The sequence below is a fragment of the Psammomys obesus genome, unplaced genomic scaffold (genome assembly GCF_907164565.1).
Source record: "Psammomys obesus unplaced genomic scaffold, mPsaObe1.curated_primary_1811, whole genome shotgun sequence".
Lineage (NCBI taxonomy): Eukaryota > Metazoa > Chordata > Mammalia > Rodentia > Muridae > Psammomys > Psammomys obesus.
The window spans coordinates 359,744-380,679 of record NW_026596396.1 but is presented as its reverse complement, the minus strand read 5'-3'; the positions used below and the strand labels follow the sequence as shown (position 1 = coordinate 380,679).

The 20,936-nt window shown below is 41.0% G+C and overlaps 1 protein-coding gene across 1 annotated transcript in view; it reads left to right on the top strand.

Moving 5' to 3' along the window:
- Gpkow (G-patch domain and KOW motifs) overlaps positions 1-17,856 on the top strand; it is a 19,705-nt gene extending 1,849 nt beyond the window's left edge. The window contains exons 4-11 of the mRNA XM_055597518.1: positions 3,384-3,493; positions 4,615-4,825; positions 7,312-7,444; positions 8,089-8,227; positions 8,428-8,551; positions 13,549-13,618; positions 14,784-14,869; positions 14,946-17,856. Coding sequence (XP_055453493.1) covers positions 3,384-3,493; positions 4,615-4,825; positions 7,312-7,444; positions 8,089-8,227; positions 8,428-8,551; positions 13,549-13,618; positions 14,784-14,869; positions 14,946-15,080 — 1,008 coding nt within the window. The 3' untranslated portion in view covers positions 15,081-17,856. The remainder of the gene's footprint in view (positions 1-3,383; positions 3,494-4,614; positions 4,826-7,311; positions 7,445-8,088; positions 8,228-8,427; positions 8,552-13,548; positions 13,619-14,783; positions 14,870-14,945) is intronic.
- Positions 17,857-20,936: the final 3,080 nt, after the last annotated feature.

The window sequence follows — 20,936 nt, the reverse complement described above, 5'->3', positions numbered from 1 at the left end:
GTGTGTGTGTGTGTGTGTGTGTGTGTGTGTGTGTGTGTGTGTGTGTGTGTGTCAAAGCTTTGCCATTTCTTCCTTCCATCCTTATTGAAGCATTAACAAATAGATAGAAGGGTGTTTTTTAAAAAAAAGTACTTGAATTCTGGGATTATCTGAATGAGGTGGACAGCAGGGGAGATGGGAAAAACAAATGCTATAAGGGTATACACTATTTGAAGCCACTTTGTTTCCTTTTTTCTTCTTTCTTTTTTTTTTAGCCTGTTGTGCCTGAGGAACACTAAGGAAACTAGTATTACTGAATTGGAACGAATGAGGTATCAGGCAGTAGATGAAGGTAGAAGGGACCAGATCCAAAGGACCTTCTGAGCCACAGAGAGGAATTTGTCTTTTACTGTGAGCAAAATGAGAACCGTGGGAAAAATTTCATGAGCAGACGGGTTGTAAGACGCTCCCCCCTGGCTGACATGACCAAAAATGACTAGTAAGTAAAGGTAGGAAAGAAAGCAAGTAGTCTAATCCAGGATAGAGGTGGTAAGGACACTCATAGGAGTAGCAGGAATGAAGGATAGTTAGGGTTTGGTGAAAGAAGAAAGATCAGAGTGGGTACTCTGTATTTTTTTTTTTTGAGATAGGGTTTCTCCATGTAGCTTTGGCTGTCCTAGCTTTGTAGACCAGGCTGGCCTTGAACTCAAAAAGATCCGCCTGCCTCTGATCAAAGGCGAGTGCTACCGCGCCAAGCTCAGAGTGGGTACTTTTTTTTTTTTTTTAATATGAGTGTTCTGTTTTCAAGCACACCAGAAGAATGAATCAGGTTCCTTTACAGATGGTTGTAACCCACCATATGTTTGCTAGAAATCAAACTCAGGACCTCTGGAAGAGCAGTTAGTACTTTTTGCTGCAGAGCCATCTCTCCAGCCCCCAGAGTGGGTACTTTTAATGGCAGCAATAGCCCAAGAAACAGTACATTTGTGGGAAATCAGTGTGTTATGTGTCAATCTGAGACAACTTGCATTGTATCAAGTAATTGTAAAGGAATGAAGAAATAACAGCAGAGAGGTGAAAAGTGTTTGTAAAAATGATGAAGCTTTGAGCTCCACTTTTTAGCTCTTATTCATAATTTTTTTACAATGCATCCTTTCAGTTGAACTATTGTCTTTTTCTTTTTTCTCTTTTTGGTTTTTTTCAAGACAGACTTTATCTGTGTAGCCTTAGCTGTTCTGAACTTGCTTTATAGACCAGGCTGGCCTCAAACTCACAGAGATCTGCCTGTCTCTGCCTCCCTCAGTGCTGGGGTTACAGGTGTGTGCTATTGTGCCTGGCTAACTGAACTATTCTGTCTTCAAATGTGCCTTGGTTTCTTTTGGGAACAATATTATCTAGCCCAAGCTGGCTGTGAATTCACTCTGTTGCCAAAAATGACCTTGAACTTCTGGTCTTTGTGCGTCCATTTCCATCAGGCTTTGTGTTCTGGTCCCCACCCCGCCCCCCCTTTTTTGAGACAGGGTCTCTCTCACTATGTAACCCTGGCTGTCCTGAAACTCTACGTAGATCAGGCTGGACTCAAAACTCGCAGAGATCTGCCTACCTCTGTCTACCAAGTGCTGGAACTAAAGGTGTGTGAACTACATCCCACTTTTTCTCCTTAAAAAAAAAAAACAAAACAAAACCAACAAAAGCCTCACATTTTCTCTTTTCTTTCTATGCTTTGGTTGGAACCAGAACCTTCCCTGTGCTAAGATCCCTGTCATTGAACTATACCTCTAGCCCATATTTCACTTTATCCTGTTTCAGCCTTATGTTCATTTCTCTAATTTCCCCACCTTCAAACCTCCACACCCTCTACATTTTTGATGACTGCAATTTATCTATCCTTCCTCTCAGCTTAATATTCTTGGAGCCAATCCTTGACTTCCCTTTTTATTGCATATTCTGCACATAGCCTCTCAGCCCAACCTCAGCATCTCCACTTTCAGTATATCCAGAATCCGATGATAACTTCTTGTTGTCCTCATTACTAGCATGCTGGGCGGCTTTCTCATGGGTCTTTCTTGGGGCTCACACCTGACTCGTAAGTCCCATGACTCTTTCCTGGCTCTCCCCATTAATTTCTTAGCATTTCTGCTTCCACCTCTCCATTTCAATCGTGTTGATTTTACTTGAGACAGGATCTTTCTGTGTAGCTCTGGCTGGCCTTGAGCTCACAGAGATATGCTGCTCCTACCTCCCAAGTATGGCAAGTGCCTTCTAGCCAAAAAGGCCTTTATTTTTACAACTGAGTCTTGTTTGGAGCACTTTTCTTCTCCTATTCTCATCTCTTCTTCTGTCATTTATCTGATTAACTGTCATGTCACTGGCACCCGTCTCCCTTTGCATTCCCTTAGACAGTATTTTTGGTTTTGAGGTGATGGTCTTACCATGTTGCCCAGGTTGGTTTTAAATTCTTGGGTGTGAGCTAGACTGCTTCCTCATCTCATACATAGCTGGACTACTGGGCAGTGCCACTGTACACGGTACTGCTTTATTTTTCTTTATGAAATGTATTATCACCTGCTATATCATGTTCTCAGAATCTGATTTATTGTATGTCTTGACAAAGAACATAAGCCCCAACAGAGGCTTTCCATTTTATTAGTTTCTTATCTTCAAGCACCTAAAATAGCACTTTCCACAGATAAGGTCCCTTTTAAAAATTTTAAGGCACATTTATTTTAATTTCCTGTGTATGACTTTTTCCTACATGCTGTATGTACACCATGGCTTTTATATGCTGAGCTGCCTCTCCATCCTCTGCAATAGCTTCTTTATAAATACTTGTTGAAGCTGGGTATGATGGTCCATGTCTTTAATGATAGCACTTAGGAGGCAGAGGCCGCCTGATCTCTGAATTTGAAACCAACCTGATCTGGTCAACATAGAAAGTTCCAGGACAACCAGAGCTACATAGTGAGATCCTGTCTCAAACAAACAAATTGGGGGAGCAGGGGTACTAGAGCAATGGATCAGAAGTTAAGAACACTGTTGTTCTTGTAGAGAACCTGGGTTCAACCCCAGCACCCACATGGCTCACATTTTTCTATACCTCATGTTCCAAGGCATCCAGTGCTCTCTTCTGACCTCCACTGAAACCAGGCACAACACACGTTAGACATACATATATGCAAGCAAAACACTTACACACATAGAGTAAAATAATTCTAAAAGTGGTTTCATTTTTGTTGAAGGACTAAGGAGGGGGTGGAGGAGCAAAGTGAGGGGGGATGAGAACAAATCAAAACTCTCCTGTGAGCTGTCTACAGAAAGTTACCCCGTGAGTGGCAAAGAATGTACTGCAAACAGAGGGCCCATCCCAAGCAAAGCCTGACTCCCTTCTCCTGCCTGACCAATAGGTGCCAGAGGAAGCCGACTATGAGGCAGTGCCTGTGGAAGCCTACGGGCTCGCTATGTTGCGGGGCATGGGATGGAAACCTGGCAAGGGCATCGGCAATACTTTCAGTCAGTGAGTTTGGTGGAGGGTAGTGGGTGGGGCCATGGGTGGAAACAGGACCCCTGTGGTTACATTTAATCGAAAATAATCCAGGTGCTGAGGGAGGCCATTTTTCCCTATCACCACTACTCTGGTTTCCACAGAGCCTAGGTTCAACCTTGTTATTGCAAAAGAACAAACAAAAAAACAAGCAACCTCAGACTTGCCTTCAAAACACTAAGAAGATCCCACATATATAGTTTCCTCTTTGTAGGTCAATTTCTTCATCTGAAAAATGCAGGTGGTAGTACTGACCTCACAGGTTTGTTGCAAGAGTTAAATGAAACTATACTCACAAAGTACATGTGGTAGGGTCTAGTCCCTGGTAAGCAGAAACTAAGCATCTTTACTCTTACTGCTTAGATTTCTAATTAATCCCTTTGTTGGGCTAGTGACAGGCTTGCCTAGCATATAAAAAATCCTGAGTTCCATCCCTAGAACTGAAAAGCAAAAATCCCTTTGCAGTTGTAAATCCCAAAGAATTCCTAAGTCATTTGATAGCTAAATATGACTGAAATTGGTGTTAAACATTCTGTGCTGTTCCTCTTACTGTGTGTACATATCATATGATTTTTTTTTCTGTAGCGATAATAGTATATTTGTTTCTATGGACCTAACTTGGCACTGGTAGATAGGATGGAATTGATAGTATATATGACAAGTTCATTCAGTTGAACCAACTGAAATTGCTATTTGGAGGGTTGAAAATATAACTCAGTAGTAGAGTATGCTTATCATGCATTGAGGCCCTGGATTCAACCCCTAACACCACAAGAGAAGAAAAGCTGGCATTTTTATAGCTCATAATATTCTAATATGGTATCAAAAAGGGTAATGTAAATAGAGATGTGGAGCTGCTGAGGTGGCTGGGCAGGTAAAGGCCCTTGCCTCTGAACCTTATGACCTCAGAACTCATGTGGTTGAGAGAAAATAGACTCCCACAAGTTGTCCTCTGCTTTTCACGTGCATGTCACAGTGCACAAGGATACACAAATTTAAAAAAAAAACATGTAAGTATTTCCAAGGTAGGTTTGGATGTTGGCAGGGTTGTGTTGAAGATTTGTACTCACAGAAGCCTGTGTTCTTCTCTGCAGGGTAGTGAAGCCCCAAGTCAACTCCATAAGGCCCAAGGGCTTAGGGTTGGGTGCCAACCTGATGGAGGCCAAGGCCTTGGGCTCTGCTGGCTCTTACCACCCATCAATACCAGATGAGGATCAAGAGGATAAGGAAGGCCAACCTCAAGGGTTGGTGCCTGGGAGAGCTGTGGTTGTCCTTTCTGGCCCTCACCGGGGCCTCTATGGGAAGGTAAGAAACAACATATCCCCAAAGCCATGTCAGGTAGCAGGGAAGATTAATTTCAGGGCCAGAGTGAGGAAGAACTGTGGGTAGAAAGGCTGCCAATCAAGCCAGGTGTCGTGGTACATGCCCATGATCCCAACACTCCAGAAATTGAGGCAGGGAGATCACAAATTCAAGACCTGCTTGAATTACATACTTTTCACCATTCAGGAAGAAATGGTAAAATCCTCAGAGCAACCTGGACCGGCCAGCTCCAGATTCAACAAGAGACCCTGCTTTAGTAAGGTGCAGAGCAATTGAGGAAGACATCTGATATCAACTTTGAGCCTTCACATACATGCAGTCACATACATACAGACACATATGTATGTGCATGCATGCCACATACGTATACATAGCAAAAAATGTTTCTGTTTTAAACAACCTGGCAGTTTTATCTAAGAAGAGCTTTTCTGGTTTATTTTTCAGCAGTCTGTTCTGACATGCTTATAAGAATATCAGAATCACTTAGGTCAATGAAGGCAGTGCACATATCATGTTAGTAATTTCTTTCCGCTTGCTGTACCCAATTCAGTATTATTGCCACTGGCAATATGGCCATCAGTTCTGGCCAACATGGCATAGTATTCTGTTTAAGATTGTCAGTTGTTGGTGACAATAACCAATGTTGCTTAGCACTGTCTGATCATCCTCAGAGTCTGCTTATATCCTAGCCCCTACTTTTCACTTTTATGACAAACTGGAGCCTAGAGTTGATCGACTCCAGAGACCTTTCTGTCTGTGGCCAACATCTACCTATCTTATGTTCAGGGTAGCCACCAAGATGGCCAAGGAGTGAGAAAGGAAGGAACTCCCACAATACAAAGATCTTCATGGTACTATTTTTTAAATTCTGTGTGTATCTATCCAGGCATGGTGATATATGCCTTTAATCCCAGCAGTAAGGAGCCAGAAGCCAATAGATCTATATAAATTTAATGTGCTCTACACAGTTCCAAGACAGTCAAGATTACATAGTGACACCTTGTTTCAAAACAACAAAAATATGTGTGTATGTAAAGATGAGTACAGGTGCTCAGTATTAGATCCCCCCTAGAGCTGGATTAATAAGTAGTTGTGGCCCACCTGGTGTAGATGCTGGAAATTGAGCTCAAAGAGTGATACTTGTCTTAACTGCTGAACTCTTGCTCTAGCCCTATAAGCCCTAGTCTTGCAGGCCTGCCTGGCCCATTGCTTTAGTAGGTACTCCAGAATGATCTGCTGGGCCTTTTTGAGCCTCAGTTATCAACCAAAAGGGAGAGAAAGCCACATCCCACAACTTCCATAAAACAAGTATTTAAAGGATGGCTGAAGCAAGCATGGTGGCTTATGCATGCAAACCCAGTACCTAGGAAGCTCAAACAGGAGAATTGCTACAAGTTTAAGGCCAGCCTGGGCTATATGACAAATACTAGTTTAGCCTGGACCCTATTTTGAAAAAAAGTGAGAGTTGGGGAGATGCCTCAGAGTGTAATCACTGTCTAGCATGCAGGCATGAGGGTATGAGTTTGGATCCTCAGTACCCACATGAAAGCTGGGCATCCATAACCCAGAGCTGGAGATTAGAGACTCTTAAGTGGATCTCTGGAGCTCTTTGGCCAGCCAGCATAGCTGAATCTGTGCAGTCCGGGTTCACTATCTCAAAAAAAGGTGGTAGGGACTAGAGAGATGGCTCAGCAGATAGAGCACTAGCTGCTCTTCCAGAGGACCTATGGTTGATTTCTGGCACCCACATTACCTTTCACAACCATCTATAACTCCAGTCCCAGGAGATCCAAAACCCTCTTCTGGGCTCAGCAGACACCAGGCATGCATATGACATGGTGTACAGACACATATAGGCAGGCAAAACATGTATACACATAAGTAAAAATGTCAAAGACTTAAGGTGGTTCACACCTTTTATCCCAGCACTTAGAGGCAAAGGCAGGCAGGTCTCTGTAACTTTGAAGCCAGCCTGATAATATACTGAGTTCTAGGCCAGCCGAGAAAGTCTCAAAAATAAAAGGAAAAAGCATAAGGTGATGAGCGTTCAAGGATGGACAACACCTGGTGTTGATGTCCATCCTCCACACACATTTGCACACTCCACACAAACAGTAAGTACATGTATGTACACCACATATATACACAGGTCTTCATTTTACATTTTGCTTAAGGGAGACAGAGGAACCATGCTTGCCATCAAAGGTCACAGCATATATTTGGGCATAGTGCTCTACACCTTTAATCACAGCACTCAGAGACTGGTGAATCTTTTTGAGTTATAGGCCAGCCAGGGCTGCATAGTGAGAACCTCTATTCAAAACCAAACAAAAAAAAAAAATGAAAAGGTCACAGCATGGTGAGAGAGACACAAAGAGGTCAAACCTGGTGGAGGTAAGGGCTAGACATTTTGGGCCTAGGAGTGGTATGCCATTGACCCTCTGCTTTATTCCTACTTCCCACCTTAGGTAGAAGGCCTTGATCCTGACAACGTACGGGCCATGGTTCGGCTGGCAGTAGGCAACCATGTAGTGACTATTAGTGAATATTGCCTTCAGCCTGTTTCCCAGAAGGAGTTTGATAACCACACCTCACAGCCAGGTGAGACTCCTATAGCTAGAGACCTAGAGAAGAGTGGGGACAGGCAAGCTCTCCAGATCTGTAGGGAGGAAGAGCAGTGTATGACTTCCAGTCAGAGTTCAGGGATGAGAAGGGACAAAAGGACTCATTTTTGTTTGGTGGTGCTAGAGATAGAACCCAGAGACTTGACAATGCTAAAGGGGCCTCTACCAAGAAGCCACACCTAGACTCCCCTAGCTCAGCCCAGTTTGTTCGGTTTGACTGAGAAGGGCCTGATCTAATACCCTGCATCCTCAATCCTCTCTAAGCAGCAAGAAATGAGTATAGAAACCAATTCCCATCCCCAGGAGGTCCTGGAGTGACGGTCCTCTTTTTTTTTGGTAAATATGAGGCTAGGGTTAGGGTGTGAGCAAAGGAGAGGCAAACAGAACAGTAATGGGTGCAGAAGGGACAGCTTAGAGTTACCTGCAGCTTTCTTCCACTCTGTTCTAAATATTAGGCAGATGACTCTGCTGTCTTTGTTGTGGGTTGGGTGGTTGAGAGGAACTTCTAGAAGGAGGTGGATAAAGAATGTGGCCTTTGGCAGGAGGACAAAGGACATTGATAGGAAATGCCAGTGAGACAGTAAGGCTTTCTTCATGTTGTCGCTATACCCCCTTGAACAGTCCATGGGAGCAGAACTTCTACAGAGCAGCAGAACAGAACACCTGGAATAGCCTTGTCGTTGAAGGCCCTCCAGAATCACGAGGACTCAAAGAGGAGACAGACAGATTCAGAGAAGAAGCGGAAATACCCTCCAGACCGGTAGGAGCCTGGGCCTCTGGGATTTCTGAAGAAGGCAAAGTGCGTGGGGTGGCTCATTCAGGGTAAACTTACAAGGCAAGGCAGGGCATAGAAAGAACTGGGAAAGCAGGGGGTCCATTTCACAGCATGTCTTTTAAAGATAAGCTGGCTGCAATGTGGGTGTGACAAAAAGCTAAGCCAGGTGCTGGCTTTCTCCACAGACAGGATGGACCTGTAGCGAAGAGTGAGAAAGCAGCCCCAAAGAACAAGCACTGGCTGCACAGGGACTTACGTGTGCGCTTCATTGACAAAGTATACAAGGGCGGCCGCTATTACAACACCAAGGTATGAACCCCACAACCTAGTCCTCTTCCTCACCCAGGGACTGAGCCCTTTAACTTTCTAATGTTTGATCTAGGAATCACTGAATGAAGACCTCAGACGCTGGTAGTATGCAAAAGCAAGGAGATTTTATTCTCCAGAAATTGCCAGCATGCTAGAGCCACCATTCCATAGAAAGGCTACCCTTACGTGAGCACCCAGGCTCAATTTAAAGACAGTTAGGGGGTTTCCCTACTGTGATTAGGTAGTCTTTTCATTGATTGGTTGGTACTGATCTAGGGGATAGGGAGGCACATCATGGAGTGTTCAGGTAACAAGGTGTGCCCAGGTAACAATACCATTTTGACTAGCTAAACAAAACATTTCTAGCTAACCTTTGATTTGTCAGGTGCTTGGAGGCTTTTCAGGGAGGTTTCTAGATTATTGTTTTTTTTTATTTTCAGGGAGATTATTGAGTTATTGCATCTTGTTTCCATGGACTGTAGTTTTGTTTTCAGGCCTGTTCAGTCTAAAGCTAATATTGAAGCCTCTCATGGTATTTGGCTTATTAAAAATCAATCATTCCCTTCATTCTTCCCCTTGGAGCTTTGCTCTAGAGTCAAACCATTGACTCTAAACTTAAGAAGGACTAGTTGAAGATTCTGGAAGGGTTTAGGGTCTATCTAGACAGAATCAGCAGTCCTTACTTATGTTTAGTGTCATTAAGAAACTTAGGTAATCATTTGCCCCTTATGTCAGGGAGCCCTTTTTGACTCGGCCTGTTAGGTGGGACACATTGGATGACAAATTCTCTTCTAAAACTTCTTCAAGCAAAGGCTGGGCAATTGGGCATTTATAAAAGCATCTAATGAGTTAATCTGGTTGAAAGACAGGGAGCAATCACATCAGTTGGACTGGTTTGCATTAGCTTTCAGGAATTCCAGAGTTTAGCTTACGGTCCATTGGTGATCCCTGGATAGAGTCTGTTGGCCAAGTGAACATCTGTTGAGTCAAATATAGACTAGGGACAGAATTAAAATTTCCTGGTCATTGAGGAAGGTGAAGAATCTCAAGACCAGGGGAAGTTTTCCATTTTCAGGAACAAGTAGGTGTACTTACCTAGAGTCCATTTCACTTGTGGTAGGTGGGTATAAGTTATTCTTTGAAACTGATAAGTTTATAAAACAAGTTGGCTTGAAAAACAATTTGAAATCTGATTAATTTCAGAGTGTTGAACAATAAAATATTTTAATTATCATGAGACATTGATCACTGGGAGCAGTAATCATAAGGTTTTAGTAATCAAAAGCATCAAAGATCTGAGAAGGATAAACTGTAGCAGAAAGTATTCCAAATGGCCTATGTATCAGTTAAAATAATAGAGGCTTACCCATTACCCAAACAGCTCCTGTGATGTTGATGGCTTCATTGAGGGCACAAGTCCCAGAGCAGTATCAGTCTTTGGCTGCCGAGCTTAGCAAATCTGAAAGGCTTTTTTTGGTGGGGAGAGAGGGGCATGGGAGAGACTGACCTCACCTTGTCTTAGGCAGTAAGGGACAATTAACTCTCCAGGTGCCCATTTTGTCCAGAGCTCAGTCTGAGCCTTAGCAGTAGCAAGGCTTTGTGGCAGTCTTGTCCATTGATTAGCATACTATAATCCAGATGGAGTCATTGGTGCCCCATCTATCTTCTTAGAGACCTTACAGTTACTGTTAGGCATTGTGGTTTCTGTAAGCTTAGCTTTTTTTTTTTTAAATTAAACATTTAAATGCCATGTTTAGCAGATTTTTGAAGTGTTTGAAGACAATGTATTAAGTATAGCTGAATTAAAATAAACTGTGTTTATACTTAATTACCCATTCTGAGCTTAATTATAAAAACATAAAACAAGGACTAGATAAAGCTTCAGCTTGCATTTTCTGCGTATCCTCAACAGTTTGTGAAACAAATATAGAAGGCCAAATAAAGTCTGTCCTGGTAATCAATCATGATCATAAGCATAAGTCATAAATATTCTAAAGAATATTTTAAATAATACAATCATGAGGCAATCAACAATCAACCTGTATGTTTCAATCATCTTTAACAATCCAAAATAAAATGACAATTGTTGAATTGAAGTTCTTCCAGTATCAAAATCCTTACATATAAAGATTGAGAACTTCCTGATCCCCATATAACATACAATCATAAAACATAACATTTCCTTGAATGACCCAATTTATAAAAAAAGGGTTCTCCTAATAATCTTAGTAAAAACAAGGAAACCAAATATATATCCTTAAATCTACTTTAATTAGCCTGAATAAACCTTATGAGTTAGTGATTTTTATAAATATTGTACTTTCCAGGACATTTGCAACTGGTGTTTGCAAGCTATACAGGGTACATAATATTAATGTCTAAGACCAGTTGTTCTTTCAAGCCTCTGTATGCTTCATTGACTTTTAGAAAACAAGGAAAAACACAAAGTAGCTAGAATACTTCAATGAGGAAGTGTCTTGATTTTTCAGACATTTAGTGCCACAGGAGTCATGGATTTTAATTTGAAAGTTCCATGGCACGTGTTTCTCAAAACAGACTAGGCCAATTTCATGATTTTTTTATAGTTTTATATTTATTCAAAGCATATATGAAATACAAAATTGTTTTTAACCTTGTGCTTTTCAGTATAGCCAATAACAAAATTTTCAAAAACATTCCTATGGACTATTGTTTAGAAGTTCAATTAGAGACAGAAATTTTATCATGCAAGGCTTAAATTTCAGTAGTCAAATTGTTATGTAACCATCTTTGCTTAGGGAACAATATAATTAAATAACAATGGCAGCATCCAGATCTTAAAATTTATTCACCTAAACAGGAATATTATTTTCTTCCCAGTTAACAAAGTGAAGCATAGGAAAACTAGGCATATAAACCTAATCTGCTTCAATAGTAGGGTTTTTTTAATTTATTAAGATTATATAATAAAGAGTTTATAAATATTTGATAAATTTTAAAATGTCCTATAGTTTTACATGCTTAAATATTTTTAAAAGTTGTCAAACAGTCTCTAAAATCAATACCATATATATTACTTTGATGTTATAAACCTTTGTTGCCAACAAGAAGTTCTTTTATGTGAACCTCACAGAAATGCAGTTTTAATGCTTCATTAATCAAGCACAGTCTGAAACCCTGTCTCAGAATAGTAACATCTTCTTAAGCAACCCTAGGATATATGTTTCGTGTCCCAACTATGAGACAGGAGAGTAGAAGCACATTTGATCAACAGTTTGCACCCATACATTTAGATATATTTTTCTTTTTGTCAAGATTTTAGCATTAAGTTCAGAAATATTTTTACTCCAACAGAGTTAAAATAGAAAACCAAACAGTGCTAGCACCAGTAGTTTAAATATTGCACAAGAAGAACATAATAGAAGTTAACTTTTTTGTTTTAGATATTACAGATGTTTTTTAGCCATACATACCCAATTTAAAACAGTCAAAAATTTTTTTTTACTTTCTTTAGTTACCTGTTGAATCCAATTCTCGTGGGCATAAAGCATCTTTTTTTTTTTTTTTAAATGGAGAAGCTATCAAGCTGCTAATGTCCCTTTTGAAAGCTGCAGTCAGGCAGCCTAAGCTTGTTGCCAGCTTCATCCAGGCAGAAGGTGGGGGCACTCGTAGCTGAAAGGTGCAGGGCTTAAAATCAGTTAAAACTAAGTTAAGAGTTAACTGGCCAGTAAATGAAGTTTGGCTTTTTTCCCAGAATATGAAACACAAAGATATTTCCTTCAGGGGAAAAGTGACTTTTCAGGTGTAACTAAGAAGGAGTGAGCCATAGTTTGTTTTCCCAGATCCTTTGAACATTTTTTTTTTCTTGAGTCTTTCTAAAAAGTCAGGGGATTCTGCGGGTCCCTGAACTACCCAAGTTACCTGACATATTTGTGGGGCATTTGGCAGCCACCCTGAAACTCACCACAAGAATCTAGCAATAACTCCTGAGTGCCTTCCTCCTGTCCCAGCTAGGGCTGATTTGAAGGAAAGCAGCATTGATACACTCTAGTTCCTCAATATCAGGGGAAATCTTTGGAAGAAAGGGTTAGTCAAAGAGTAGGGAGAGGGACAGAGAAAAGAGAAATGGTGCCAACAGTCAAAACAAACAAACGTGAAGTCATCTGACAACAATAACAGGGAGACAATTACAACAATTAACAGAACACGAACAGAAACAGTAGTACGTTCCCCAGAATAAAACAGGCTGAGCAGCACTCCCTGTGTCTCCTCCATGCACAGGAAACTACGAGACCAACAGACAATCAGATGAGCTGGGGTTTGGAGCATCCTCTGCCCTGGTTAGCCATTTCAGCCCCTTGCATTCCTGTGGCTTCCAGAACACAAAAACAATATGCCAGACACAAGTGCCCCAAAAAAGAAAAAACAACTTACTGATAAGTCGGGTTGAAAAACAGTGCCCTCAAATGTTCCACTACCTTGCTTAGAGGTCTCTGGAGATCCCCGTAAGGACCACCAAATGTTAAGTGTGGGAATCACTGAAGGAAGACCTCAGACTCAGGTAGTATGCAAAAGCAAGGAGATTTTATTCTCCAGAAATTGCCAGCATGCTGGAGCCACCATTCCATAGAAAGGCTACCCTTACGTGAGCACCCAGGCTCAATTTAAAGACAGTTAGGGGGTTTCCCTACTGTGATTAGGTAGTCTTTTCATTGATTGGTTGGTACTGATCTAGGGGATAGGGAGGCACATCATGGAGTGAGTGTCCCGCTAAACAGCATTTCTAGCTAATCTTTAATTTGATTTGTAATGTGCTTGGAGACTTTTCAAGGCACTTACTACATTATTGTTTCTGATTTTCAGGTAAGTTATTGAGTTTTTGTATCTTGTTTGCATGGACTGTAGTTTTGTTTTCAAACCTGTTCAGCCTGAAACTAATTTTGAAGCCTTTCATGGCGTCTGGCTCATTAAAATAATTCCCTTCACTAACATCTTACTTTTCATATTTATCTCTCTAGATGACAATTGAAGATGTCCTGAGCCCAGATACTTGTGTGTGTCGGACAGATGAAGGCCGATTTCTAGAAGGTACATCTGAGCCACTATACCTTGGATGTTACCATCCTAGAGGATGATAAAGAAAGGGTCTCTTCCAAATTCTAGAGAGATGGCCCCGTGGTTAAGAGCACTGACTGCTCTTCCAGAGGACTCAAGTTCAATTTCCAGCACGCACATGGGCACAAGTTGTAACTCCAGTTTCAGAGGATGTGACATCTGTGAGCAATATGCACGTATATGGTACCACAGATGTGCGTGCAAGCAAAACACTCATGTTCATAAAAGAAATCTAAAAAAATTAAAACGAAAGAAAGGGGGGCTAGAGAGATGGCTCAACGGTTTAGAGCACTGACTGCTCTTCCAGAGGACTCAGGTTCAATTCTCAATTACCCACATGGCAGCTCATGTAACTCCAAAAGCTGACACCTTCACATAGACATGGATGCATGAAAAACACCAATGCATAGGAAATAAAAATAAATTATTAAAAGAAAAAAAGGATCTATTCCAGTTTTAATCAAGTCCTAGGTCAACCTGGATTATACTGAGTTCTAGGACAACCTGAGTTGCAGTATAAGATCCTGTTTTAAAAAGAAAAGAACCAAGTGTGATGGTACACCCCCTATAATCCAGCACTTGAGGAGGCAGGGGCGGGTGGATGTCTGTGAGTTTAGTTCTGCCTGGTCTGGGCTACACAGAGAAACCCTGTCTCGAAAAAAAAGGGGAGGGGGAGAAAACAAAAGGAGAAAGAGAGGTAGGGAAGAAGAAAAAGTATAGAATAGAAAAAGGAATTATCTCTGAGGTCATGAGCTTGGGGAGTTGGACAAGGTTCAGGCTCTTTGCAAGGCCTAGCATACTTCATTGACAGGGGATTACCTGAACTCTATGTGTTTTTTTGTGTCAGATTAGCATGAATATGACTGTTTTCCCTGTGACAACTATTGCCTTGACAGGAAGAAGAGTACTGAGCTCACACTGTGGGCAGGCATAGTTTCTGTAGGAAAATGCTCCTGTACAGTGCTTATTTCTGAGAACCACTCCTTGGTTTTCTTACCTGTGAAATAGGCAGATTGGGACTCCATCTAGCCATAGGCTAGAAGAGTAGGTCTAATAAATTTTTGCAAAAGCTTTCCCAACAGGACCTGGCCAGGCTGGTCCTAGCTGTGGACTTCATTCCCATCTCCCTCATCTGCAGATGTGAGAGAAGACATGCTGGAAACCCTGGTTCCCAAGGGAGAGGGTTACTCTGTGATGGTGGTGCTGGGACCACATGTTGGAAAGGTGAGCCCCATGCCTGGAAATGTGATCACTGGGGATCTGGGCTGACCTTGCTGACTCTACCCCATTTCCTCCTCAGGTGGGACGACTTCTGAGTCGGGACAGAGAACAGAGTCAGGCTGTGGTACAACTTGCTGGCAAAAAGCAGGTGATGGAGCTCCACTATGATGCCGTCTGCCAATACATGGGCACCACCAATGCAGATGAAGACTGACATGTGGACCACTGCCATCACTCAGGCTGTCACTACTTGTGTAGATATTTATAACAGATGCCATGGGAGAGGAATGATCTATCCTCCTTTGAGGTGCAAGGACAGTGACATGAATAGATAGACCAGGCTATTTACCAAAATTTAAAGTATAATAAAAAAATTCTTAATTTTTTTAAAGATTTATTTATTTATTATATATGGAGTATTCTGCCTACATGTATGCTGACACACCAGAAGAAGACACCAAATCTCATTATAGATGGTTATGAGCCACCGTGTGGTTGCTGGGAATTGAACTCAGGATCTTTGGAAGAGCAGACAGTGCTCTTAACCTCTGAGCAATCTCTCCAGCCCTAAGAAAACATTTTAAATAGCAGAAGGTTAAAGTCAAAACCAGTATGTGAGCTATGAATTCAGGTAGGAGCTGAGATGACTGAGGTGGAAATACTTCATTTCTTAGCCTGATTTCCATGTTGAGGGTACAGGCCAAGTCAAATTACCCATTCAAGACAGAGCTCACTCTAGGAACGTAGAAACTGAAATCTGTCCCCAGACAAACACTGTAGACTCTCCAGTACCACATCTCAGAACAACTTCATGAGTTTGGATCTTGAATGGCCTTCAAAGGCCCATGGCTTCTTTTTTTTTTTTTTAAGATTTATTGTGTTTTTAGTTTGTGTGTGTCTGTGTGTGTGCATGCCTATGTCTGTATAAGAGTATGTGATTGTAAGTACAAATGTTTTCAGACATCATGAGTATTAAGTCCCCCTGGAGTTGAAGTTACAGGCAATTGCAAGCTGCCCAACATGGATGGGTACTAGGAACCAAACTTTGGTCCTTTGGAAGAGCAGCAAGCACTCTTAACCACTAAGCCATCTCTCCAGCCCATAGGCCCATATCGTAAAGGATTCTTGGGCAGGATTATGCTAGTAACATGTACTTTCAACCTTTGAAAATTGAAGGCCTGGTAGAGAGTATTTACATTATGACTTAAAGCCTCCCAAACTGGACCAAATTAGACCTTTCTTCTTTATAATTTAATTTATGCCTGATAGTTTGTCGTTGTAAGGGGAAAGTGACTTGCTGCGCCCACTGACAACTCTAGTAGGGGCACCTATTGATCCATGCTCCAGGACAGACCTCCAGGTATGTCCCTGAGCTGATATGCACTAAAGAGAAATGAGGATGTATACCTACAAATGAGATGGGTTAGTTCTAATCTCCAAAGGAGCCAGTCACTTTCAGTCCCCGAAGCATTGGCTTAGAGGTTAAAGAATATTTCTGACTCGTGGTTTCTCTGCTTGCCCTGTATTCTAAAAAAATGTTATTGTTAAGAGTCCTGAACCTTTTTCTTGCTTAATGACCTGAGATAAAACTCAACAAGAGAAGTCAGAGCCTTAGACACAATTGGGTTGTTTGTTTGTTTTGGGTTTTGTTTTTTGGTTTGATTTTTGAGATGGGGTTTTTCTATGTAGCCTTGGCTGTCCTGGACTAGCTTTGTAGACCAGGCTGGCCTTGAACTCACAGAGAACCTCTGGCCTCTGCATCCCTGAGTGCTGGGATTACAAGTATACTGACAAAATTGTTTTTAAATCATCCCTGAAGCCTAAGTCATTCGTGCAATAAATGGTATTTGACTTAAATCTGGGCCACAGGTAGAAATACCTAACTTGTAAGCCTATGGCATACCCTGAAAAGAATCCAAACACCCCAGTACAAGAGAATACAGGTAAATGTGGCTAGGGCTGGGGCTCAATGTTGGTGTATTTGCCTAGCATGTATAAACCGTGGGTTCCATTCACATAACCACCAGGGAAAAAAAGAAATCACTGCCTCTGTTGAACCAAGGCAAACTGAACTCTCAAGCCAAAATGAACAGACAAAAAGACATTAGTTACTGAGTGTGGTGACACATACTTGTAACCTTGCACTTGAGAGGCTGAGACAGGAAGATTTCTATGAGTTCCAGGACAGTCTGAGCTTCACTGAAAGGTCCTTTCTTCAAAACCTAAAAAAACAGGAAATATACTGGATGTGTTATTACACACCTTTGATCCTAGCACTTAGGAGACAGATCTCCATGAGTGTGAATGAAGCCAGCCTGGACTACATAACATGTTCCAGGCCAGCTAGGGCTATATAGTAAGTACCTGTCTCAAAAAAGAAATAAGGATGGCTTTTTCTCTTCCTTTTTACCCCTTTTATGTTTCTCTCTTGTCTAATTGATACATGTAACACTTTGACACTATATCAAATAAGGGGAGAGTGGGTATCTTTCCTTGTCTCATTCCTGACTTTAGAGGAAATTCTCAGTGTGTCTCTATTTAATGTTGGCTATAGGTTTATTGTATATAGCCTTTATCATGTGATGTATTTTCCATCTATTCCTACACTCTCCAGGACTTTTATCAAAAACCTTGTCAAATGGGTTTTCAGCATCAACTGAAATAATGTGGTTTCTGTCCTTGAGTTTATTTATCTGATGTATTCCATTTACTGATTCATGTATGTTGAAACAACTTTGCCTTTCTGGGATGAAGCCCACTTGGTTGTAATGTGTAATCTTCTCAGTGTGTTCCAGAACTCGGTTTGTAAGCATTTTATTAGAAATTTTTTAACATAACATTTTTATTGGTTCTGTGGGAATTTTACATCATGCACCCTGCTCACACTCATTTCCCCTACCTTCCATGTCTGCTCCCTACCTTGTGACCTCCCCCCAAAAGGAAAAAAAATAGAAAATAGTAAATAAATACAAATAAAAAAGAAACACTAAGATCAATTTGTGGGGTTTTCTTTGTTTTGTTTTTTTGAGACATGGTTTCTCTGTGTACCCTTGGCTGTCCTGGACTCAATCTGTAGACCAGGCTGACCTTGAATTCACAGAGATCAGCCTGCCTCTACCTCCCTGAGTGCTGGGATTACAGGTATGTACCACCAGGCCTAGCTCAATTTGTATTATCATAGTGGGTAGCCCCTTAAATAAAACTAGTCCTTTCCCAGAAGCCATCAATTGTGGAGCTAACTTTAGCGTCCTTATCATACTTTTAATACTTCTCTTTGGTGACTTCCTGCCTAGGTTATTACTTTGGGAGGTGGGAGCAGGGGAGTAGGGGTTGTCACAGTAGCCTTCTTTGTCCCTCTTAACTATGTTCTGTACTCATCAGTATCACAGCAAAATTAGGCTCCTTGTTCTTCATAGTCAGTGGGAGCACAGATCATAGACATTCTACAAGGTTTCTGATGACAGCAAAGACCATGAACATGGCCCCCAGAAGCAGCCCAGAACACTGATATCAACATGGCCTTGGGTGGCAGCACAGGCAACTCAGTTCATTATGGCCCCGAGAAGCAGCATGGCTTACAGGCATCAACTTACCTTCAAGGCAGTAGCCCAGACCACGAACATCCCCATGGCCTTCAGTGGTAACTTGGGCCATGAACTTCAACACAGACCCTGGCTGCAAGGAGGACCATAGACCTAGACATAGCTCTCGGTGGCAGCACATCAGAACAGCACTCAGACAGCAGTGCAGGTCACTAAAATCAGAATGGCCCCCAGTGACAGCATGACCTCGAGACATCAACAAGGCTTCAGGCTGCAGCACGGACCATGGATAGCTGCATAGCCCTTGATGGTAACATGGGCACAGACATAAACACAGCCCCTTGTGGCTGCCTTCCACTATGCCCACCTTGGAATTTTTGCATATTGGTCTGTAGTTTCCTATTTCTTTTCCTTTTTTTTTGTTTTGTTGTTTCTTTACCTGCTTTTGGTATCAAAATGTTTATAGCCTCTTGATAACATGATTCTTTACTTAAAAGATCCTATTGATCCTGCTGGAAAACTCATGGACCTAACATACAGAGTAAGTTATAGGATATAAAATCATATTGAGGGACTGAAGGGAAGATGGCTCAGCTCTTCCAGAGGTCCTGAGTTAAATTCCCAGCAACCACATGGTGGCTCACAACCATCTATTAAAAAGGGATCTGATGCCCTCTTCTGGCGTGCAGGTGTACATGTAGACAGAGCACTCATACATAATAAATAAAAAATTTAAAATATCAGTATTGAAACTGTCTCGAAAAACAAAACAACAACAACAAAAAGTAGCCTTTCAACTGTAGATTCCTGGTAGAATTTTTGGAGTTTCTTGTACTGTTATATCATCTGCAAATAGCGATACTTTGGCTTCTTCTTGTCCAGTTTTTATCCCCTTTAGTTGCCTTATTGCTCTAGCTAAAACTTCAAGTACTATGTTGAATAGGTATGGAAAGAGTGGACATCCTTGTCCCTGATTTTAGTGGGATTGATTTAAGTTTCTCTCCATTTCATTTGGTGTTGGCTAATGGCTTGCTGTATATTGCCTTTATTGTGTTTAGGTATGCACCTTGTATTCCTGATAGCTTCAAGACTATTAACCTGAAGGGTTGTTGGATTTTGTCAGATAATTTTTTCAGTATCTAATGAGATGATCATGTGGATTTTTTTTTCAGTTTATGTGATGAATTACATTGATGGATTTTCATTTGTTGAGCCATCGCTGCATATCTGGGCTGAAAACTACTTGATCATGATAGATGATGTATTTGATGTGTTCTTGGATTCTGTTTGTGAGTTATTCAGTATTTTTGCATCAATGTTCATAAGGGAAATTGTTCTAAAGTTCTCTTTCTTTGTTGAATCTTTCTGTTGTTAGGTATCAGGGTGAGTGTGGCCTCAAAAAAGAATGAGTTTAGCAATGTTTCTTCTGTTTCTATTTTGTGGAATTGTTTGAGGAGTACTAGCTCTTCTTTAAAAGTCTGGTAGAATTCTGTGCTGAAACCATCTGGCCCTGGACTTTTCTTGGTTGGGAGACTTTTGATAACTGCTTCTACTTCCTTAGGGTTATAGGACTATTTAAATTATTTACCTGATCTTGATTTAACTTTAGTAATTGTTATCTATCGAGAAAACCATCCATTTTATTTAGATTTTGCAATTTTGTGGAATACAGACTTTTGAAATAAGACCAAATGATTCTTTAGATTTCCTCAGTGTCTGTTATTATGTCTGCCTTTTCATTTCTGATTATGTTAATTGGATCTGTCTCTGCTTTTTAGTTAGTTTGGATAATGGTTTGTCTTTCTTGCTGATTTTTTTTTCAAAGAACCAGTTCTTGGTTTTGTTGATTCTTTGTATTATTCTCTTTGTTTCTAACTCATTAAATTCATCCTTGAGTTTGATTATTTTCTGCTATCTGCTCTTCTTGGATGTGTTTGCTTCTTTTTGATCTAGAAATTTCAAGTGTGTTTAATTTTTAAATTGCTAGTATGAGAGAGTTCTCTCCAATTTCTTCTTCTTTTTTTTGTTTGTTTTTTTTCGTTTTGTTTTGTTTTTTGAGACATGGGTTTTCTCTGTGTAGCCTCAGATGTTCTGGACTCCCTTTGTAGACCAGGATGGCCTCCAAATCACAGAGATCCACCTGTCTCTACCTCACTGAGTGCTAGGATTACAAGCGTGTGCCACCGTGTCTGGCTTCTCTCCAGTTTCTTTCTGAAGGCACTTACTGCTATGATCTTTCCTCTTATCACTGTTTTCATTGTGTACTATAAGTCTGGGTGTGTTGTGTCTTCATTTTCGCTTAATTTTAAGAAGTCTTTAGTTTCTTTCTTTATTTCTTCCCTGACCCAGTCAGTGGTCATTGAGTAGAATTTCCTGGGTTTCCATGAGTCTGTAGGCTTTCTGTTGTTTCTGTTTTTGTTGAAGTCTAGCTTTAATCCATGGTGAACTAATAGGATACAGGGTTTTTTTGTTTTTGTTTTTTGTTTTTTTTTTTTTTTTTTTTTTTTTTTTTTTTTTTTTTTTTTTTT